General features: G+C 47.1%; 1 protein-coding gene across 1 annotated transcript in view; it reads right to left on the bottom strand.

Moving 5' to 3' along the window:
- The window catches only part of hcn2b (hyperpolarization activated cyclic nucleotide-gated potassium channel 2b), a 51,016-nt gene that overhangs the window by 5,326 nt on the left and 29,047 nt on the right, over nucleotides 1–16,643 (bottom strand). Inside the window, exons 4-6 of the mRNA XM_029255001.1 lie at nucleotides 13,289–13,507; nucleotides 2,580–2,726; nucleotides 2,080–2,320 (exon numbers count right to left, since the gene is read on the bottom strand). Coding sequence (XP_029110834.1) covers nucleotides 2,080–2,320; nucleotides 2,580–2,726; nucleotides 13,289–13,507 — 607 coding nt within the window. The remainder of the gene's footprint in view (nucleotides 1–2,079; nucleotides 2,321–2,579; nucleotides 2,727–13,288; nucleotides 13,508–16,643) is intronic.

The raw sequence follows: 16,643 nt of genomic DNA, 5'->3' as shown, positions 1-16,643 counted from the left end.
CTGATAGGCATTTCCCTCATTTATGGATCCAGCCTGGGGACGTGGCCGAGCTCCAGTCCCAGATAAGAGGAACGAACGGCGATCCGGTCCAAGGATAGAGGCAACCGATCTTAATGGGCGACCCTGTTTCTTTAAGGGTGGTGGTTCATCGGGCCATTCGAGGTTGGTGTTCCGAACAAAGCCGGAGTGCTTTAACAAGGGGCGCACGGGGCACCTTTCATTGACGTTTAAGCGTAAACTCTCGGTAGTCTGTTCGTTCCTGTAGCTGCCTGTCTGACGGCAACGCGCTCCGGCTTCACGGTGACGCCGGACCCGGAGCTCACCGCTACTGTTGGCACGCTTACATTGTCACTACGTGTTGAAATAACTCGGCAGGTCGGCTCTCCCGGCAGGCAGGCGGCCCACAGACTGCAGGGATGCGAGAGGCGAGGCAATTAAGTAGAAGCGCAGTCAAGTAAAAGATCGACTTCCGCCAGCTGCCTGCACACACTATTAAACCATACAAAGGATGTTCCACAAGTGAGTAATAATTTGAGGAAAACCTCTTCATTAAGCACGACGACAGGCAGTTCCCTCCCAGCCGAACTCGGCATTAGCGTTTCCCCTCAAGGTCGCAAAGCACCTTTTCTCTCCGAGCGGTCAGTTTTAACAGGACCTCGATAGAATCGGCAAACCTATTTCTCCGGCATCTGATACGCTGCTCTGCGTTCTTAAGAAGATCAATGTTGCGTTGTGGTCAAAAGGACCCCTGGAGGGTGTTGGAACTGTCATAATTTCACGGTGGCGAATCCGATACGATCGAGGCGCTTTGCCGTTGTTCTCTAGGAGGGCCTCTCCGGCTCTCACCGCGGTAACGAGGCGATGCGAAAAATGGACGCGGCCAGGTTTCGGCACGAGGAATATTGCACGGCTCGCGACTGTGTATTTACGCGAGCTGTACGCTATATGAAAACAGGAGTCAGCAGATTGAAGACAGGACGTGTCATCGCCCTCTCGACGTCTGCAGCTGCGCAACGTATGGACCGCGGCGACCCCGTCGGAGATTCGCGGAGGCGTCTCGATCGCACCTGCCCGTGGGCACTCAACGTTCTGTAAGGTCAGAAGAAGAGATCCCGGCCGATGAGCCCTGCTGTCGGCTCTACAGTTCGCCGTCATAGTTCTTCAGAGCGCTCCACGGGCTCTTGCTAATTGGTCGCTTCTGTGACATCCCTTTGTCGGCAAGTCTGCTTCACAGCAAAGGATTCGCTCACAAAGCGACCCCCTCGGCCCGAGCTTTCCGCACAAATGACGGTCTTTTTCCGGTTCGGTGCTGATTTCGGGGCTCCGACAAGCGATGGAGAGACTCTCCGAAACTGGGACGAAAGTTTGCTGGAGGACGAAGTTACGTGCGGAGTCCAGATGCTGATGTCCTTTTTATTCTAAGCTGCTGCAGCTGTCATTTTCAAGTGAATAAAACTGAGCAAGAGGAACACTGTTTCAGCTGCAAATATCCACAATGGCATGGCCCCAAGGTGTACAGTGTGAAAAAAACTACTAAAGTAAAATAATTTTTAATGTTCTTCATGCAATGCCACAAATTACTGGAAACGATGAAGGAATTATTATCATATCACTTACATTTATTCATTTCTCCAAGGCAACATATACTCTTAAGCTACTTACAACTATAAATACGATGCTTAAGGGTACTACGGCAGCAGGCAAGATTCGAACCGGCAAACTTCGGATCCAAAGGCAACACTTCTAATCAGTACACTACGCTCCTATTTTAACACTTTAATTTATTATTTTATTTGTCATTGCTTTTTCTTATTTCAGTTTTTAAAGAAATATTCCACAGCATTCCGTACCAAATCCCTTTAAAGTGTGCAAGGACTAAAACTTGGAATCAAGGTTTGAACTCAGAGGTCCCATTGGATCCCAGTGGATCGCCACGCTTCAGAGCTTGCCAGAATCTTTGGGTGGAAGCCAAGGGAGGTTCTCTAGATACAGACAACGGTGAAGGAAACACTGCAAGCGCTGTGTTGTGAAACATGTAAAAGCACCCGTTTGGGAGCTTGAAACTGGTCTGCGCGATACCTCCGAAGTAGGAGCCATCCGAGAGCTTCATTCCCATGGTGCCTTTGGTTAGCACGCTCACCACCCCGTGCTGGATGAAGTACATCTTCTTGCCGATGGTGCCCTCGCGGATGATGTAGTCGCCCGGCTGGAAGACCTCGAAGCGCAGCTTGGTCAGCATGGCCGTCACGAAGTTGGGATCGGCGTTGGCGAACAGGGGCATGGAGGCCACCAGCTTGCGGCAGTTGAAGTTCACAATTTCCTACCGGCACGGAACGAGAGACATCAACAGATGAAGAGCAACAGGTTCTGACTCGGGTTAAACTGAGCTGACAGGCACCAAAAAAATCCCTCCGTGCCGGTGTTTCGTTATCCTAGCAGCCTTGTTCGGCTTCCAACGCATCGAGCTTAATTTTTTCCGACAGATGAAGCTGCGTATTATTTCCAAGAAGTCCTTCAACAGAACCTCTCAGCAGGGCATTTTTACGCCCAGCTTGAACCCAACCCGGACAGTCGCTCACCTCCCGCAGTGGCTCGTTCAGCTCCTCCAGGATACTTTCCTCATCAAACATCTTCCCCTGGTACCTGTGCTCATAGTAGTCATGGATTTTCTGTCGGAAGTCTGCCGGCAGCTTGTGGAAGGACATGTACTGCTCCACTTGCTTGTACTGGGGAGAGACAAAGAAAGAGGCACGCAGATTGGGCCACCAGGTCTGATGTCATCCAAGTAACACCTTTACCTGCAAAGCATGAAACTTTAACACCTATAGATGGACTGCGGAAAAAGCCCTCCCTACGGAATTTGTCACACGTAACTTTTCCACACCCAGACTCAAACACGACAGCAATCACTTCAGGCCATTTTCAGAGAACGTTCAAAATTGTTCCGTCTTCCCCTAATTTCTCTAATTCAAAACGTATTTTTACCGTGAAACTGGAAAATATTAGCGTTTAATGAGGACATTCGTTCCAAAAGATGCCTGCAACACATTGATAAAATTCAATATTGTTACTTTATCTAACCATTTTCAGTACAGATGCTTCTCGACTAACGATGGGGTTACGTTCTGATGAACTCGTATTACGTGGAAAAATCGTAAGCGGAAAAAGGATGCAGTACCGTACCCACCGAACATCACGGCCTAGCCTAGCCTACCTTAAACGTGCTCAGAACGCTGACCGTAGCCTACAGCTGGGCAGATTTAAGCAGGAGACACACTTGGGCGTTCAGTAGATATGATGGGATGCGAAAACACAAAATAAAAAAAGGCTTTCAACACAGTATTGTTTACACTCTTTGGCGTGATCGCTACGGAGACCGCGAGCGTGGTTGAGTGGATGCTGCCATCACGTAGCGTGGGGAGAGAGCGTCGTACCGCATATCGCAAGCACGAGAACGGATCGAAATTCAAAATTCGAAGTACGGATTCGACCGAATGCGTATCGCTATCGTGCCATCGCAACTTCGTAAAAGTCATGAGTCGAACCACCGTAAGTAGAGGAGCATCTGTAAATGGTTGTCTTGGTCAGGGTTTTCGGGGTCTGGAGACTATACCGGGAGCAAGGCTGAGGGGGGATACGCTCTGGATGGGATGCCGGGGTAGCTACACACACACAGAGTCACTCACCCATTCACACACTACAAGCTATTTACAATTACTAATCCAGCTGAAACACATGTCTTTGGGCTGTTGGGCGAAACCAGAGCACCCGGATGAAAACCCACAGAGACACGGGGAGAACACGCAAACTGAGCCCGGTTCAAACCTGCACCCAAAGAACCTGGCTGTTGTGAGAAGGCAGCACTACTCATTGCACCACCAGCTATTCTTCTGTTTTTATGAGAAAGTGCAATATTGACAAGACCAAAAAGTTCATCATTGAAACAAGTCGAAAGATTCGCGTTTCTACAAAACTGCCTGCGCATCCCACTTGGTGATGATAACGATTCGAGATGTTATCCTCAATATAATCCCGTACATACAAATATCCCACGATGCTAAAAAAACACTAAGGACTTCTCGCTGACTCAAGATAACCATTCGGCTATCCAGCCATCGCTGATTTTTGTTAACGTGGGCTGGAAAAGCAAATACCCAAATTAATTTATCAGTAAACAATTTAATAAGAGATGTATTTAGATGGCCATATGAAATCAGCGACAAAAAGCACATGAGAAAGAGTAAAACTGAATAATTTACAGGCCACACAGGCTGATAATGGCTTTCGTGCGGAACCTCTGCGGAGGCCACATCATATTCCCCTAAATCAAGAGGGCTGTTGCGTCAGCAGATGTCTTTGGTGCGTCTAAAAGCTTCGGGAGGCTCTTACTAATGGGCCGACGGGGCTCTGCGGTGAGTCATCGGCGCGGGCGGAGGAGCGGGGTCCGCCACGGCACAACGCAGGCCAGCGTTACGACCCCCGGCAAGAAGCTCTACGCGTCACAACACGAGGCGGCAAACTCCGCGCCTGGACCGCCGCGCTCATCTTTTAGCTATTTTAACTTGCGTTCTTCTTCCCTGGGCTTAATTACTGTACGTTCTACAACTAATTAATTGCTAAAAGCTTAAATGTGACACTTAACTTGGAGCTTTTGTGGCAGGGGGAATTAACGCATAACGACTCTTTAAGTGGATCAAATTAGTCCTTTTAATTATTCAGTAGCTCGGCGCATACTTTCCATTAAAATTTCCACGTAAAATAGCAAAATCAGCGAAACGTCTTTCCACCCGTTCGTGCAACGGGATGTTTAGGGAAGCAGTTCAAATTAAGCATCCGGGTCAAGGTTACATGCGCAGAGCTTCTACTGGGACTCGAGCCCGTTCCCTAGCCTCCGTTGGCTTCAACCTCTCGCTCTAGCGAAGAGCGAAAATAAATGGCGCGAGACAGCTCCCGGCTCTGAAGAGCAGAGAAGGCTTACTGCCACGGGCCGGCCTGCCGGAGCTACACGAAGCGGACGAGGGGAGTAACAGAGTTGTTAAATATTACATGCAGCTAAGAAGAGCTGTGGCCACTGCGGGGGGGGGCGGCGGCACGGTAAGGGATGCGGAGTATACACCAGGGCCGGGTCCTGTACTCCGCTCTTCAGTGTTTGAGAGTGCAGAGCTTCTCCTGCCTGTCAATGAGGTCGGGATTGTGCAGGGGAGAGCGGTTTGAGTGACAAGGTCTCACTCGCAAGGGGAACCCAACGAAACGCTCCGCGCCATTCCTATGATGATCGCGCAGCCCCCGATCTCTTAACGCCCCGGAGCCGGTTGATATAGGTACTGCATGCTCTGTGAATGGATTAATTTCCTTTGACCAAGGTTTTCTTCCTTTTAATCATAATTTAAAGGTCGTTAAAAAAAAATCAGCTACTCGTATAACGTATCCTGGTGCATGCTGTGGTATGCGACAAACGGACTGTGCTCCGGAATGACTTGTCCGCATCCGAATCTCATCTTCCGCCGATGTGATGCGCTCTTTCGTACGTCGCTTTGGAGAAAAGCGTGTGCTAAATGAACACGTGCAACACGTGAATGTAAATTTCAAGGCGCTTCTCTGTCAGCTTTGTCAAACCGAACGGGTACGTAAGGGGACAAATCAAAGTTTTCCACACATTCTCGGGGAGGTACGGAGGGAAGGGCTTAGGAGTTTGAGGTCAGCTGGGGTGGTCGTGGGACTGGAAATGCACTGAGGCCACGCCCACCGCTGACATCATCCGCTGACTGATGAGCGTCAGGCGTACCAGTGCTATTTAGAAATGGATTAAGGTGCAAGTGATAACAGTCCACAAAAGTCATAATGAAACCACAGCATCCTCTTGCTGATCAGAGGTCATTGTTTTTGCAAAGAGCATCACCCTTTGGTCAGTTGTGGCCAGATTGCCATGGCTATTTCCCTAAAAGTAAAGGTTGCTGCTGTTATATCTGGATCCTAAGCAAGTGAAGCACCCAACAGATGGATGATGTGCAGTGAGGTGTCCACCGAAGCAAGAATGCACCTCTTACTTTGCCCTTTTCCTGCAGAAGACACCTCAAAGAGTAGCGTGATCAAATATTAAAGGCCACTTACAGCTTGCCTCTGAAAAATGATCAATACTTGAAAATGAGTAGCGCTCTAATGAGGCCATTGTGTTTGTTTAAGATGCATTTTTAATTGGAGCTTGCATTTTTACCTTTGTCACAGGGGAAAAAAAAAAAAAAACCCTGAAAATTAAAACCAAGGAAAACATGCACTAAACAAACGGACATAACCGGCTGATAAATTCTTAGCATGTCCTGCAACAGCTTCGTCTTAGATTCATTATTTTCAAAAGCCAACCAGAGCTGTGAACGTAATCTCTGAGGTTTACATCCTTCTGCTACTAATCTTTTTCTTTTTGCTTTCCTTTGCTTTTCGGTATAAAACATTTGAGCATAAGTGATTTTAAATCAGAGGGGACGCGGTGGTGCAGCGGGTTTGGGCCGTGCCTGCTCTCGGGTGGGTCTGCGGTTCGAGTCCTGCTTCGGGTGCCTTGTGGTGGACTGGCGTCCCGTCCGGGGTGTGTTCCCTCCCCCTCAAGCCCCACACTCTGCATTGTCGGGTTAGCCTCCGGCTCGCCAGAACCCCGCTTGGGATAAGCGGTTTCAGTCTGTGTGTATGATTTTAAATCTCTCAGTACTACTAACACTATACATATGCAAATGAGATTGACAATGAGCCCCTTAGAAGAAGTGAAAGCTTTTATTTTCGCTTCAGTGGTGCTTCCTTTGTATGGGTACGAAATTGTATGGAAAAATTAAAACCACAGTGAAAATGAATTACACTGGATTTTACACCACAAAATGATCCACAGACACCTATATTTACCAAATATGAAAAAGCATGTTGGAACAGGCGGCTCAACAGGTGCTAAACCGAAGCGGCAGATCATCCGAGACGCTGGTATTAAGAAAGAAAATTACAGGAGACAAAAAGAAAGTATGGTGACATTGCACCGTTTATTATGCTGGGATAATCCCCGCGTAGTCGTGCGAGCGATAAAGAACGTAACATAACAGTTACACGAAAGAACAAGAGTTAGAAGCTGCAGAATTATATTGGTTGAAGGCACTGACTAATCCATAGGCAGAACTATAGAGCAATGGAAGCTTCGGCTTCCTCCTCGGAGTTTGAGAAATTAATGTTCTAGGTGTTTGAATTAACCTTGATTCACAGGCTCTGTAATTTCACCTCCTACCACTTTTATAAAGCCTCAGAAAATGAGAATCCTGTCAAATTTGCACTTCTACAATGATCTAAGACTAGAACGGAATAAAAAGGTTATTATAAAAGTGCATAAAGCTATCACACCTAGACAGTCCAATAAAAGTAAATTATTATTTAATAGCGTGAAATAATGCTACAGTACAAATGCATTTAACTTTACACTCTCGTTCTGCCAATCGAACAATATGTTTACGGAGATCCAGTGTAGAGTTTGCATGTTCTCTCCGTGTTTGACTGTGTTTCGTCCAGGTGCTCTGGTTTCCTCCCACAGTTCAAAGGCATATTTCATGTGGACTGGCGACTGTAAATCGCCCGTGTGTGTGTGCTCTTTTGTACGAACAGCTGAACGACTGTGCTTAGTGCAGTTTGTCCAGCATTGTACGTTCCCTTGGGCAAAAGCTAAATATTCGTTAATAACAATTGTAAATCGCACAATTAATGAGTAAGTGTAAAAAATAATAAATAGACCAGTCACTCCACCATTACCGGGTGGAAAAGCACCTAGAAAAAATATTCTATGCTAATATGTCAATGACAATAATGTTTTATTAATTAATAATGGTAGTTTTTCACGGAAAACAAGTGAACATCAATCCATCTGCGGTCATCGAAACGGAAGTGGATTCTGTGGGCCAGACAATTCAAATGCACATTGGGTTTATTCGTTCCCCTCGTCCCGTCCGCCTTCATCGATGCTGATTGAAGGTGCCTCACTGTAAAAATACACAGCACGGTGTATCGAGAGGCTAGAAAAGTGTTTAAGTAGAAGCCTTGCGATATAAAGCCATTAGGCCTCTGCCTAAGCAGGTTGGGTACGAAAAAACGGACTCAGAGTGAGGTTTATCACTATTATTAAATATATAAGAAACCATTTTCATTTTCCAGTGGCTTGTTCTCGCTGTCACTCTCAGTGAGGCTCAGCTTGGCCAACCGGGGACTGAGAAATTCAGTGTACGGGAATAACAGCAGCATCCTCTATATGTGATTAGAGTCACATTTAAATTCCAGAGTTGGAAGATCTAAAAGCAACAATGAGAGGGAGCCAAAAAAAATTTTAATACAATGTTTACTTGCTAGATATAATTTTTTATTGTTTTTACTATTACTATTACTGCCACAGACTTTTTTTACTAGTACTTTTGCTTTATTGAGGATGTTATAGCAGTGATTTAATTCACGGGATTAGCTGAGATAAAGAATGTTGTTAAAAGGTACAACAGCATTTCCCCTCCGAAGATTTGAAATAGGCAATTTCACTAACTGCTGCCTCACATTGTGTTATGGGCGCGCACAGTTTCCAGTCATTTTGCAACACGTAATATGAAAAAATATCAAATTTGACAAAAGACAGCCCTGTAATCCACACTATGAGGTCCTTTTCTCCATTATAAATACCTAAGGCTAATATCAGTCGCAGCTACTGCACGGCAATGGAGCAAAGATGGACTCAGACACGCGGACAAAGAGACTAAATGGACCAACCCTATCTCGCTGAAGTGCAATAAATCACCGGTTCCTCACATGAGCGACATGGAGCGGTTAGAATATGTGTAGAACAGTGCAGGGATCACTGCCAGTGTTTTCATCCAATTAAAAATTAATTGCTTGACTGACCCCACAATTACAAATGTGAATTCCGGGCTGTTCCAGAATTCATGTAGCATTTCCCTTTTTAACGCCACAATCAGCGAAAAGAAGGAAATTAGCATCAAGGCGAAGACGGAGAGCCGGGGCACCGTTGTTGTTTGAGACGCCTCTGGTCCGTGAATGACATGTGCCCTCGGGACCGGTTTGGCGGCCGTGCAGACAGTCAATCCACGCGCGGTACGCGGCAGGTTCTCACACACCGATCCATCAGCCTTTCCTCCACTGCCCTCCGCAGCGTCGCATCCTCTGACAGGCACCACTCAAGGACGGAGAGATGGGCCCAAGCCAGGGACTCGATGACTTCGAGAAGGACATCATGGGGACACCGAGCTGCTGTCTCATCCACATCCCACAAAGGGAAATGGAAATACCACTTAATCGCAGTGACCCTAAATGGGCGTTTCTCCTCTGCAATGTCAAGATTACTTAAAAAAAAAAAAAAAAATCACTCATGGCCTCAAGAGAACACCTGCTAGTCTGTTGCATCCATGCATATCTGTGGCATCGACTTATGTGCAGGACGCAGAGAGCGCTGCATTCAGGGAAATGAAAAAAATCCGCCAAAATATTAAGAACTTTTCATAGCACGGATATATCCATGTGCAAAAAGCTCGTACAGACACCCCTCGATTTACGCAAATCGACCGTTCGTCAACCCCTTACGTAAGTCGAAATTGATATATGTCGGATTCCCCTTCCTCCCCACCATTCAACATAAGAGCATTAATAATTTTTCCATCTCAATTATTGCACCTTGACATTCCTTCGTTATCGTTGTTGTCATGCTAGCTGTTCCTTTCACTGCTCCTTTATACGTTCAGCATCCTTCACTGTCGTATTTATAATCGATACGGCTGAACCTGGTTCCCGTGCTACAGACCGTAATCTTTGTCTACCTTCATACTCCCATATTATCACCAATTTTATATCCAAATCGATTGCTCTACGCTTGCGAGACCGTTCTCGTTTTCCGTCAAGTCTACGTTTACCACCAGACATTGTGAATAATGAAAACGGTAATAAATATGGGAAAAAGTACTACACTAAGGAAAGGAGATGCGTTCAGGACTCAAAGCACGTGGGAACTGGGAAGATGCGGCTTCCTGCCTTGTCTGGTTACGCCGACTTGCACTTAACGTATTTCAGATGGTTTGCGTAAAATAAAATCGCTGTGCATGCTGGGAATTTTTTGCGTAAATCTGGATTTACGTAAGTAAAGGGGTGTCTGTATATACTTCTCATCTAGTACAAACTATAATATGCTTGAATGAATCCTATATAAAATCCTATAATGAATCCCTATCATGAATCCTATATAAAACGTGCAACATTTGTGCTATGGAATCAAACATGTGGACACGTAAGCCTGGTTGAGTTCTCTCTAGGGTAACATGCGGTAGCTCAGCGGCGGAGTGACTGATAAACACAATATATCACAGGTGACCCTCCGCTGACCTCTTTTTTACTGCTATGTAAGCCTTTTTCAATAACTGCAAGCGCAAGAGCATGGGCCGTGACAGGTGACTCCGCTAACCCTCTTAAGGAAAATGAATGCGATCTGTTTGACTCTCGTGAATGTTCCGGGTGTTATACGTGCTTGCGGATGTCATTGTCGTCATTAGTATTTTTAAACATGACAGATTCGCTACTCATCATTTATCGCATTAAAAATACTGTTTTCTTGTTTTTTTTTTAAATTCGCTGCAGATTTTTGACACTGGCCCTAGAAGTACCATAGGGTGTTTACAGCTCAGCCTACACAGTGAAACCTGCTTCTGGTGCATTCGTGACACTGTCTTGACACCTGCCGGATCAACCGAGGGAAAAAAATGACAAAATAAGCAAAGTAAAAAGTGGGCACAACTAAAATATGTAATGCAAAAAAAAAAACAGTTTAGAAAAGGTTTATTTCAGGGTGACACTACTGAGTTTGTAAATGTAGGTAGAACCAGGCCAACAAAGATGTCAAATGTGATGTCTGTGCAGTGACATCAGGAGAAAAACATGAAGCCTGAAGCTCAAAACAAATCAATGTCAAGGTAACCGGAACCAACCGTTGTCAAGCCAAGGTCTTGCTTTTCAAGTCCTGACCAAAGACTGTCTGCTTGGTTTATGCTGCAGATAATTAAAATTATGATCACAAGCCCACAGTATAACTGACCTTCGTATTAATTAACTTGCTCGACTCAAAGTGTGAAATGACCGGATCTTTCCCTTCTTTGAATATTCAAGGTTGTTGAAGAAAAGCCAAGACCCCAACCATTCAGGCCAGAAGCAAGGTGAGACCTCTGCCACAGGGCTCTACGCAGCAGGAAACAACTTCTTTCTTCTGCCTAATGCTGCTTTTTATTTGGAAAAATCTATAAACCGGTGCCAAGCGAGGCTGGAAATCTGATCATTTCTTTACAATTGTATTATTACCCACTGAGTATTTTGCTTTGCCATCTGAAACTGCGAACTGAGCTGATTATGTTTATTTAGCATATTTCCACTGAAAGTATACTTAGATCATATGCAACTCCATAAATATTTGTTTTCAAACTAAAACTGAAAGAGTGAATATTTCGCAGTGAAAAATGCAGGCGCAGCCCTAGAATGTCATCGATTTTTGCGCTTGTAAATCAAATCGTCATCGGTACAACAACAACGAAACGTTCATCACCGCGGTAATACTTCTAAATATTTATGCTGTGTTGGGATAAAATCTGTTGCATCTCACAATTACATAGTAGTTTATGAGATGGTTTTAGCCAAAGAGACAAACACGTCTACAGTATATTGAAGCTGTTTTACATTAAATACCCTGTTGGAGCATAAGCACCTGTGACCCAGCCTCCTGGTTACAAGTCAGATGAGCGTCGTGGTTTGAGTGGAAGAACAAAAAGTGCTACACGAGTGATGGATGGCTATAAAGAAATTACACAGAGAACAAATCCACTGTGCCTCCAACATCTCTGTACTTACACTTAGTCACAGGTACCGTAAATTACCTATAATTTAGATGTACGTTCATATTCAAAAGGATATTACTGAAATCAAAACGGAGCTGATTCCTGATGGTATACTTTTTTTTCATTGTGGGGCAATTGCCTTCCTGGTTAAAAAAAAAAAAAAAACTGCTGGGATGACAATAATTAAAATCAACTGGCATTTCTTTAAACGTTTTTGTTTTTTTAACTGCTGTACTTATTTAGTTTGGTATCTTTATTGTCAGTAAAAAGTCAGTAATGTATGTTTGTTTTTTTTCATTTCAAGCTGGTTTAGGCCAATACCTAACTTGTGTCATCCCAACTTATTATTTAACCTTTTGGATTTTGGGGTTTAAAAGTGTTGTAAGTGAAGACTTTTTAGATGTTGGTATTATCAGCCTTTTTAGACATTTTACAAAGTAAAATGAACTGTAATGCACTCTGCATAAAGTATTAAGAAAATGATATAATTACATGATACAATAAACCATTTCTTAGATGGAAAGATGAAACTGCATACTTGCAGTTTCCATTTGCTAGACTAAGAAAAAAGATTTACCATATTTATTGACCTTCCTCATATGTTTGTAGTCATAGAGTCACCAATTTACCAAAACACATCTTTCCACTCTAGGAAGAAACCAGACTGAACACACTTTGGATGGACCTGAACAGCATGTCTTTGGACTGTGGGAGGAAACCAGAGCACCCGGAGGAAACCCACACAGACACAGGGAGAACGTGCAAACTCCACACAAACTGAGTGGGGATCAAACCCACATCCCCCTGCACCAGCCAGGCGCTATGAGACAGCAGCGCCACTCGCTGCGCCACCCATTGTGGAGCGCCCACGTGTTGATCGCTGTGTTTATTACAGCTTAGTTTATTACAGCGTGTCTAATGGAAAACGAATGCCCGAGTCTGGGCGCGAGAGCCTCGCTAACGTCCTCGGGTGGCCGGCCTACAGCATCATCCGAAATGTCAAACATAGCCGATTCCTTTCCCCGTAGACATACAACAGGGGCGGCATGGAAGACATACCCCCCCAGCTCCCCTCCCCTCCTCCTCCCAAGTCGCACTGTGTGTGACCTGAAAAGATGACAAGCTCCCTCCAAGAAGAAAAGCAGGCGGAGGTGTCTGAAAAGGGGGAGCATAAATAAGACAATGCAGAGGAAAAGAAAGGTCAGGCCTGAGAAGGAAGAAAGACAAGGCCTGGGGGCGGCGGGTCGGCGACTCTCCGCGCTGCGGTGTAAATAGTAAACAATCTGACAGCCGTTACAGCGTCTGCTTCCGAAGAAAAGCGGCACAAACACCCACCGAGGATGAAGATTATAAACAAAAAAAAAAAGAAAAAAAAACTCAACGTGGCTCAGAGCACCACTCACCTTCTCCTGGTACTGGCGGCGAGAGGAGTCGAGGGACTGGATGAGCGCCGTGGCGTGGCCGATGAACATGGCGTAGCAGGTGGCGCCCACGATCATACTGAGCATGGTGAGCCAGATGTCGGACATGCTTTCCGGAGCCTGGCGGCCGTAGCCGATGCACAGCATGTGGCTCATGGCCTTGAAGAGGGCGAAGGAGTAGAGTTCGCTCCACGAGTCGTTCTGCGAGGAGAGAACGGAGACGGGTCTGAGCCCGGCTGCTCGTGCTTTGCCTGTATAATGTACCCGGCCACTGGACCAGACACGTGCGCCTTCAGAAACTACTCCGAGCTCTCCCCTTTTTTCACACTCTGTCGTGTTGCAGACATTTCAAAATGTAGCAAATTGATTTTTTTTTTTTGCCATCAACAGCCAACACATGAACCCCATGCTGACATTCACATGATGCTTTTCTTCAAACCCTTTTTTAAGTTTAACCACCCAGTTGCGATAACCACTTGTTTCGAGCGAGGTCACGGCAAATCAGAGCCTCTTTGAGGGACATCGGGCACAAGGCTGAAGGGGACACACCCTGGATGGAACGCCAGGCCATCGTAGGGCCACAGCTAGGTACCCAGGCACAAGTGCTCAAGCAATTGCAAGACAAGCACCTTGCGCAAGGGCACTACGGTCAGAGGGAGGGATCAAACTGGCAACCTTCGGCACCCACACCAACCACAATGCCACCAGCTACTTACAGTTACTTACCACGTTACATAGTTGGGTAATTTTACTGGAGCGATTTAGGGTAGGTACCTTGCTCACGGATACTGCAGCTTGAGCTGGGATTCAAACCTGTGACCTTTCGATCCAAAGGCAGTAGCACAAACTATGACGCTACAAAGCTGCTGACGAAGTGACGAATCCTGTAAGGAATTTTTTCAGATTTAGAGAAAATAGAAAAATGTAAAGTCCCATGTACGTAGGGCAAGTATTCAGACCTTTACTCTTCGTACCGTGTAGAACCACCTCTCCACACATGTGCTCTTCCCGTTTATGCTTCTACCAGCTTTGGACTCCTGGATTCGGGCAATCCCTCCTCCCCCCAGGCTTCCTTAACGATCCTCTCCAGTTCCGTTAGACTGGACAGGGGGGCTTCGGTGATCTGCGATCTCAGGTTCGCCCCGGAGATTTTCTTTCGGGTTCAAGTCCAGCTCAGTTTGTACGTTTGAAAGGCTCCGAACACGTGCGCATGTAAATGAGAGATTTCCGTTTATTATTGCCACTAAATTTGCAGAACATTCCAAAAACATGCTTTCACTTTGTCGTTACGGGGTATCGTGCGTTGACCGATGGCAAAAATATCTGCTAAATCCACTCTGAAGCGAGCCTACGGCCCAACAAATTGCGGAAAATGCGGAGGGGTCTGAATACTTTCCCAAGGCGCCGTGTACCGGTGCGTTGCGGCCGGGAAGAGGAAGCTGGACGAAAGCGCCCTCGGCCCTTGGGAGCGCGATGACATCACTCGTAAGGACATTCTCTGTCGGTGCCTGTGGCCAGCAGCTTCCGTCTTTGTTTATTCCTCGTGCGTTGAATGAGACGTGCCGCATTTCGCCGGAACTGCTCAGGATGAAATTTTAGATGCTGGTTACAGTTCGGCCAGAGTAAATAAGAACTGCGAGCGACATGTGACGACTGACAGTGTGACGGAGCGAAGGGCAGGACGGGGGCGGGGGGGATTAAGAGACTCAGCAAAAAGGCAGGAGGAGCAGATGAGCACCGAGGAAACTGTCACGGGGTCCAAGGAGGCAGCTGAGGACCAGCTTGGCCTCACGCAGCCCCGTCACGCTGAGGACATGGTACTTTCGGGGTGTTTTTTTTCTGCCGGGGGTGGGCAGACGGTTAGGTGTGGACCACAAGGGCCGGGCTTGTCGGAGATAGTGCCGAAAACGTCCCCCCCCCCGCGCCTCCGATCGGCCGCGCCGCAGCCAGCAGCTACCGCGGGTGGGCGGAAAGCGCCGGGCTCTGCGTTCTGCTACCCTTCCTCTCTGCGTGCCTGGAAAGCGTCAAGTAATTCTAATAGACAGGCCGGAGCGCAGGCCAGAGCGGTGCCAGCATGCCCACATACGCTGTTCCGATCAGAACGCGTCACTCTTGCACTCAAATTCCCGTCCACCTTCCCCATCTCACCCCAGGTACAGCACCCGGAGGCAGAGGAACCAGGCTAGACATATGAACTCCACATTACAAACTAGGATGCATCAATACGAGAAGAAGGTGCCTCTACTCTTCCAGAAAACATCACGTAACTCAAAAGTTCACGACGCTTCAGCTGGGTCCAGGATTGAAGTGGCGCTGACATTTGGCTCTATTCCGGAGGCCAGCGATGAGCTACATCCTGGATCCCACCAACGTCCCGCTCCACCCGCACCACATTTCACGCAGCCCACCGCCGCGTACCGTCTTCCAGCAGCCGACAGCGAGACCCGGCGTCACTCGGCCGGACGACTCGGCTCATTTAAAAAGCGCGGTACGGTATTGCTGTCCCTCAACGCCAACTGCACACGGAACTGAGCAAAAACGTCAAACAGGTCCCGCCTGCTGCCGTACGACAAAAGCACTTGTAAGTGTAGGAAGAAGAAATTTCTCACATTTCCGTAATTATTCCGGGCTCGGAGCTTTCCCCCGCTACGTATCAAATCGATCGCCTTCTGTCCATCTGTGGCATTCGGGAAATGGGAGGCACGTTTAACAGAACGTTAACCGGGCCTTTTATACGATAACAAGAGCGCTCACCGAGACCACGGCTCCTGTCTTCCGACATCCTGGAGCGGCTTGTGAGGAGATCCGTGAGAGGCGGAAGAGAGCGAGCGGCTCCGACAGGGACTGCCCGTGGCGACAGTCGGAGCCACGGTGAAGACAGCTCCTCTCACCGCCTCCCCCGTAAGCCAGGGCCTCCTTGGGAGGCAGCTGCATCACTATAATGTGTTCACTGATCCTCTGCGGGCGACTTCTCAGCTCCGCCAACCTGAACCTGCCCTGCATCTAAACAAGGCAAAGGCATCTAATACCAAGGGCTCCGCACACCTCTACATTACCATGAAACTTGGCGATCCTGTGCCAGAGCTACGGATCTGATAGGAGAGAAGAGCAGCAGTCGCCCGGGGAGGGGAAGGGAGATACCCCGGTATTACGGTACAGGTGGATCAGAAACAAAAGGATGCGGTAAGACGGCTGCCTTGGCGGCTGGAGCGAAGAGATGAAAGAGAAGATTGGAGGAGCTGCACCGCTGCATCAGTCATCACTGCCATCCATCCTGACAGCGCTGTGCTCCACATAGATACATTCGGCAATTGAATGAAGCAACAATGTTGTTAAT

This window comes from Scleropages formosus, chromosome 9 (assembly GCF_900964775.1).
Source record: "Scleropages formosus chromosome 9, fSclFor1.1, whole genome shotgun sequence".
In the NCBI taxonomy this organism is placed as follows: Eukaryota; Metazoa; Chordata; class Actinopteri; order Osteoglossiformes; family Osteoglossidae; genus Scleropages; species Scleropages formosus.
This window is presented reverse-complemented; position numbering and strand designations above follow the sequence as displayed.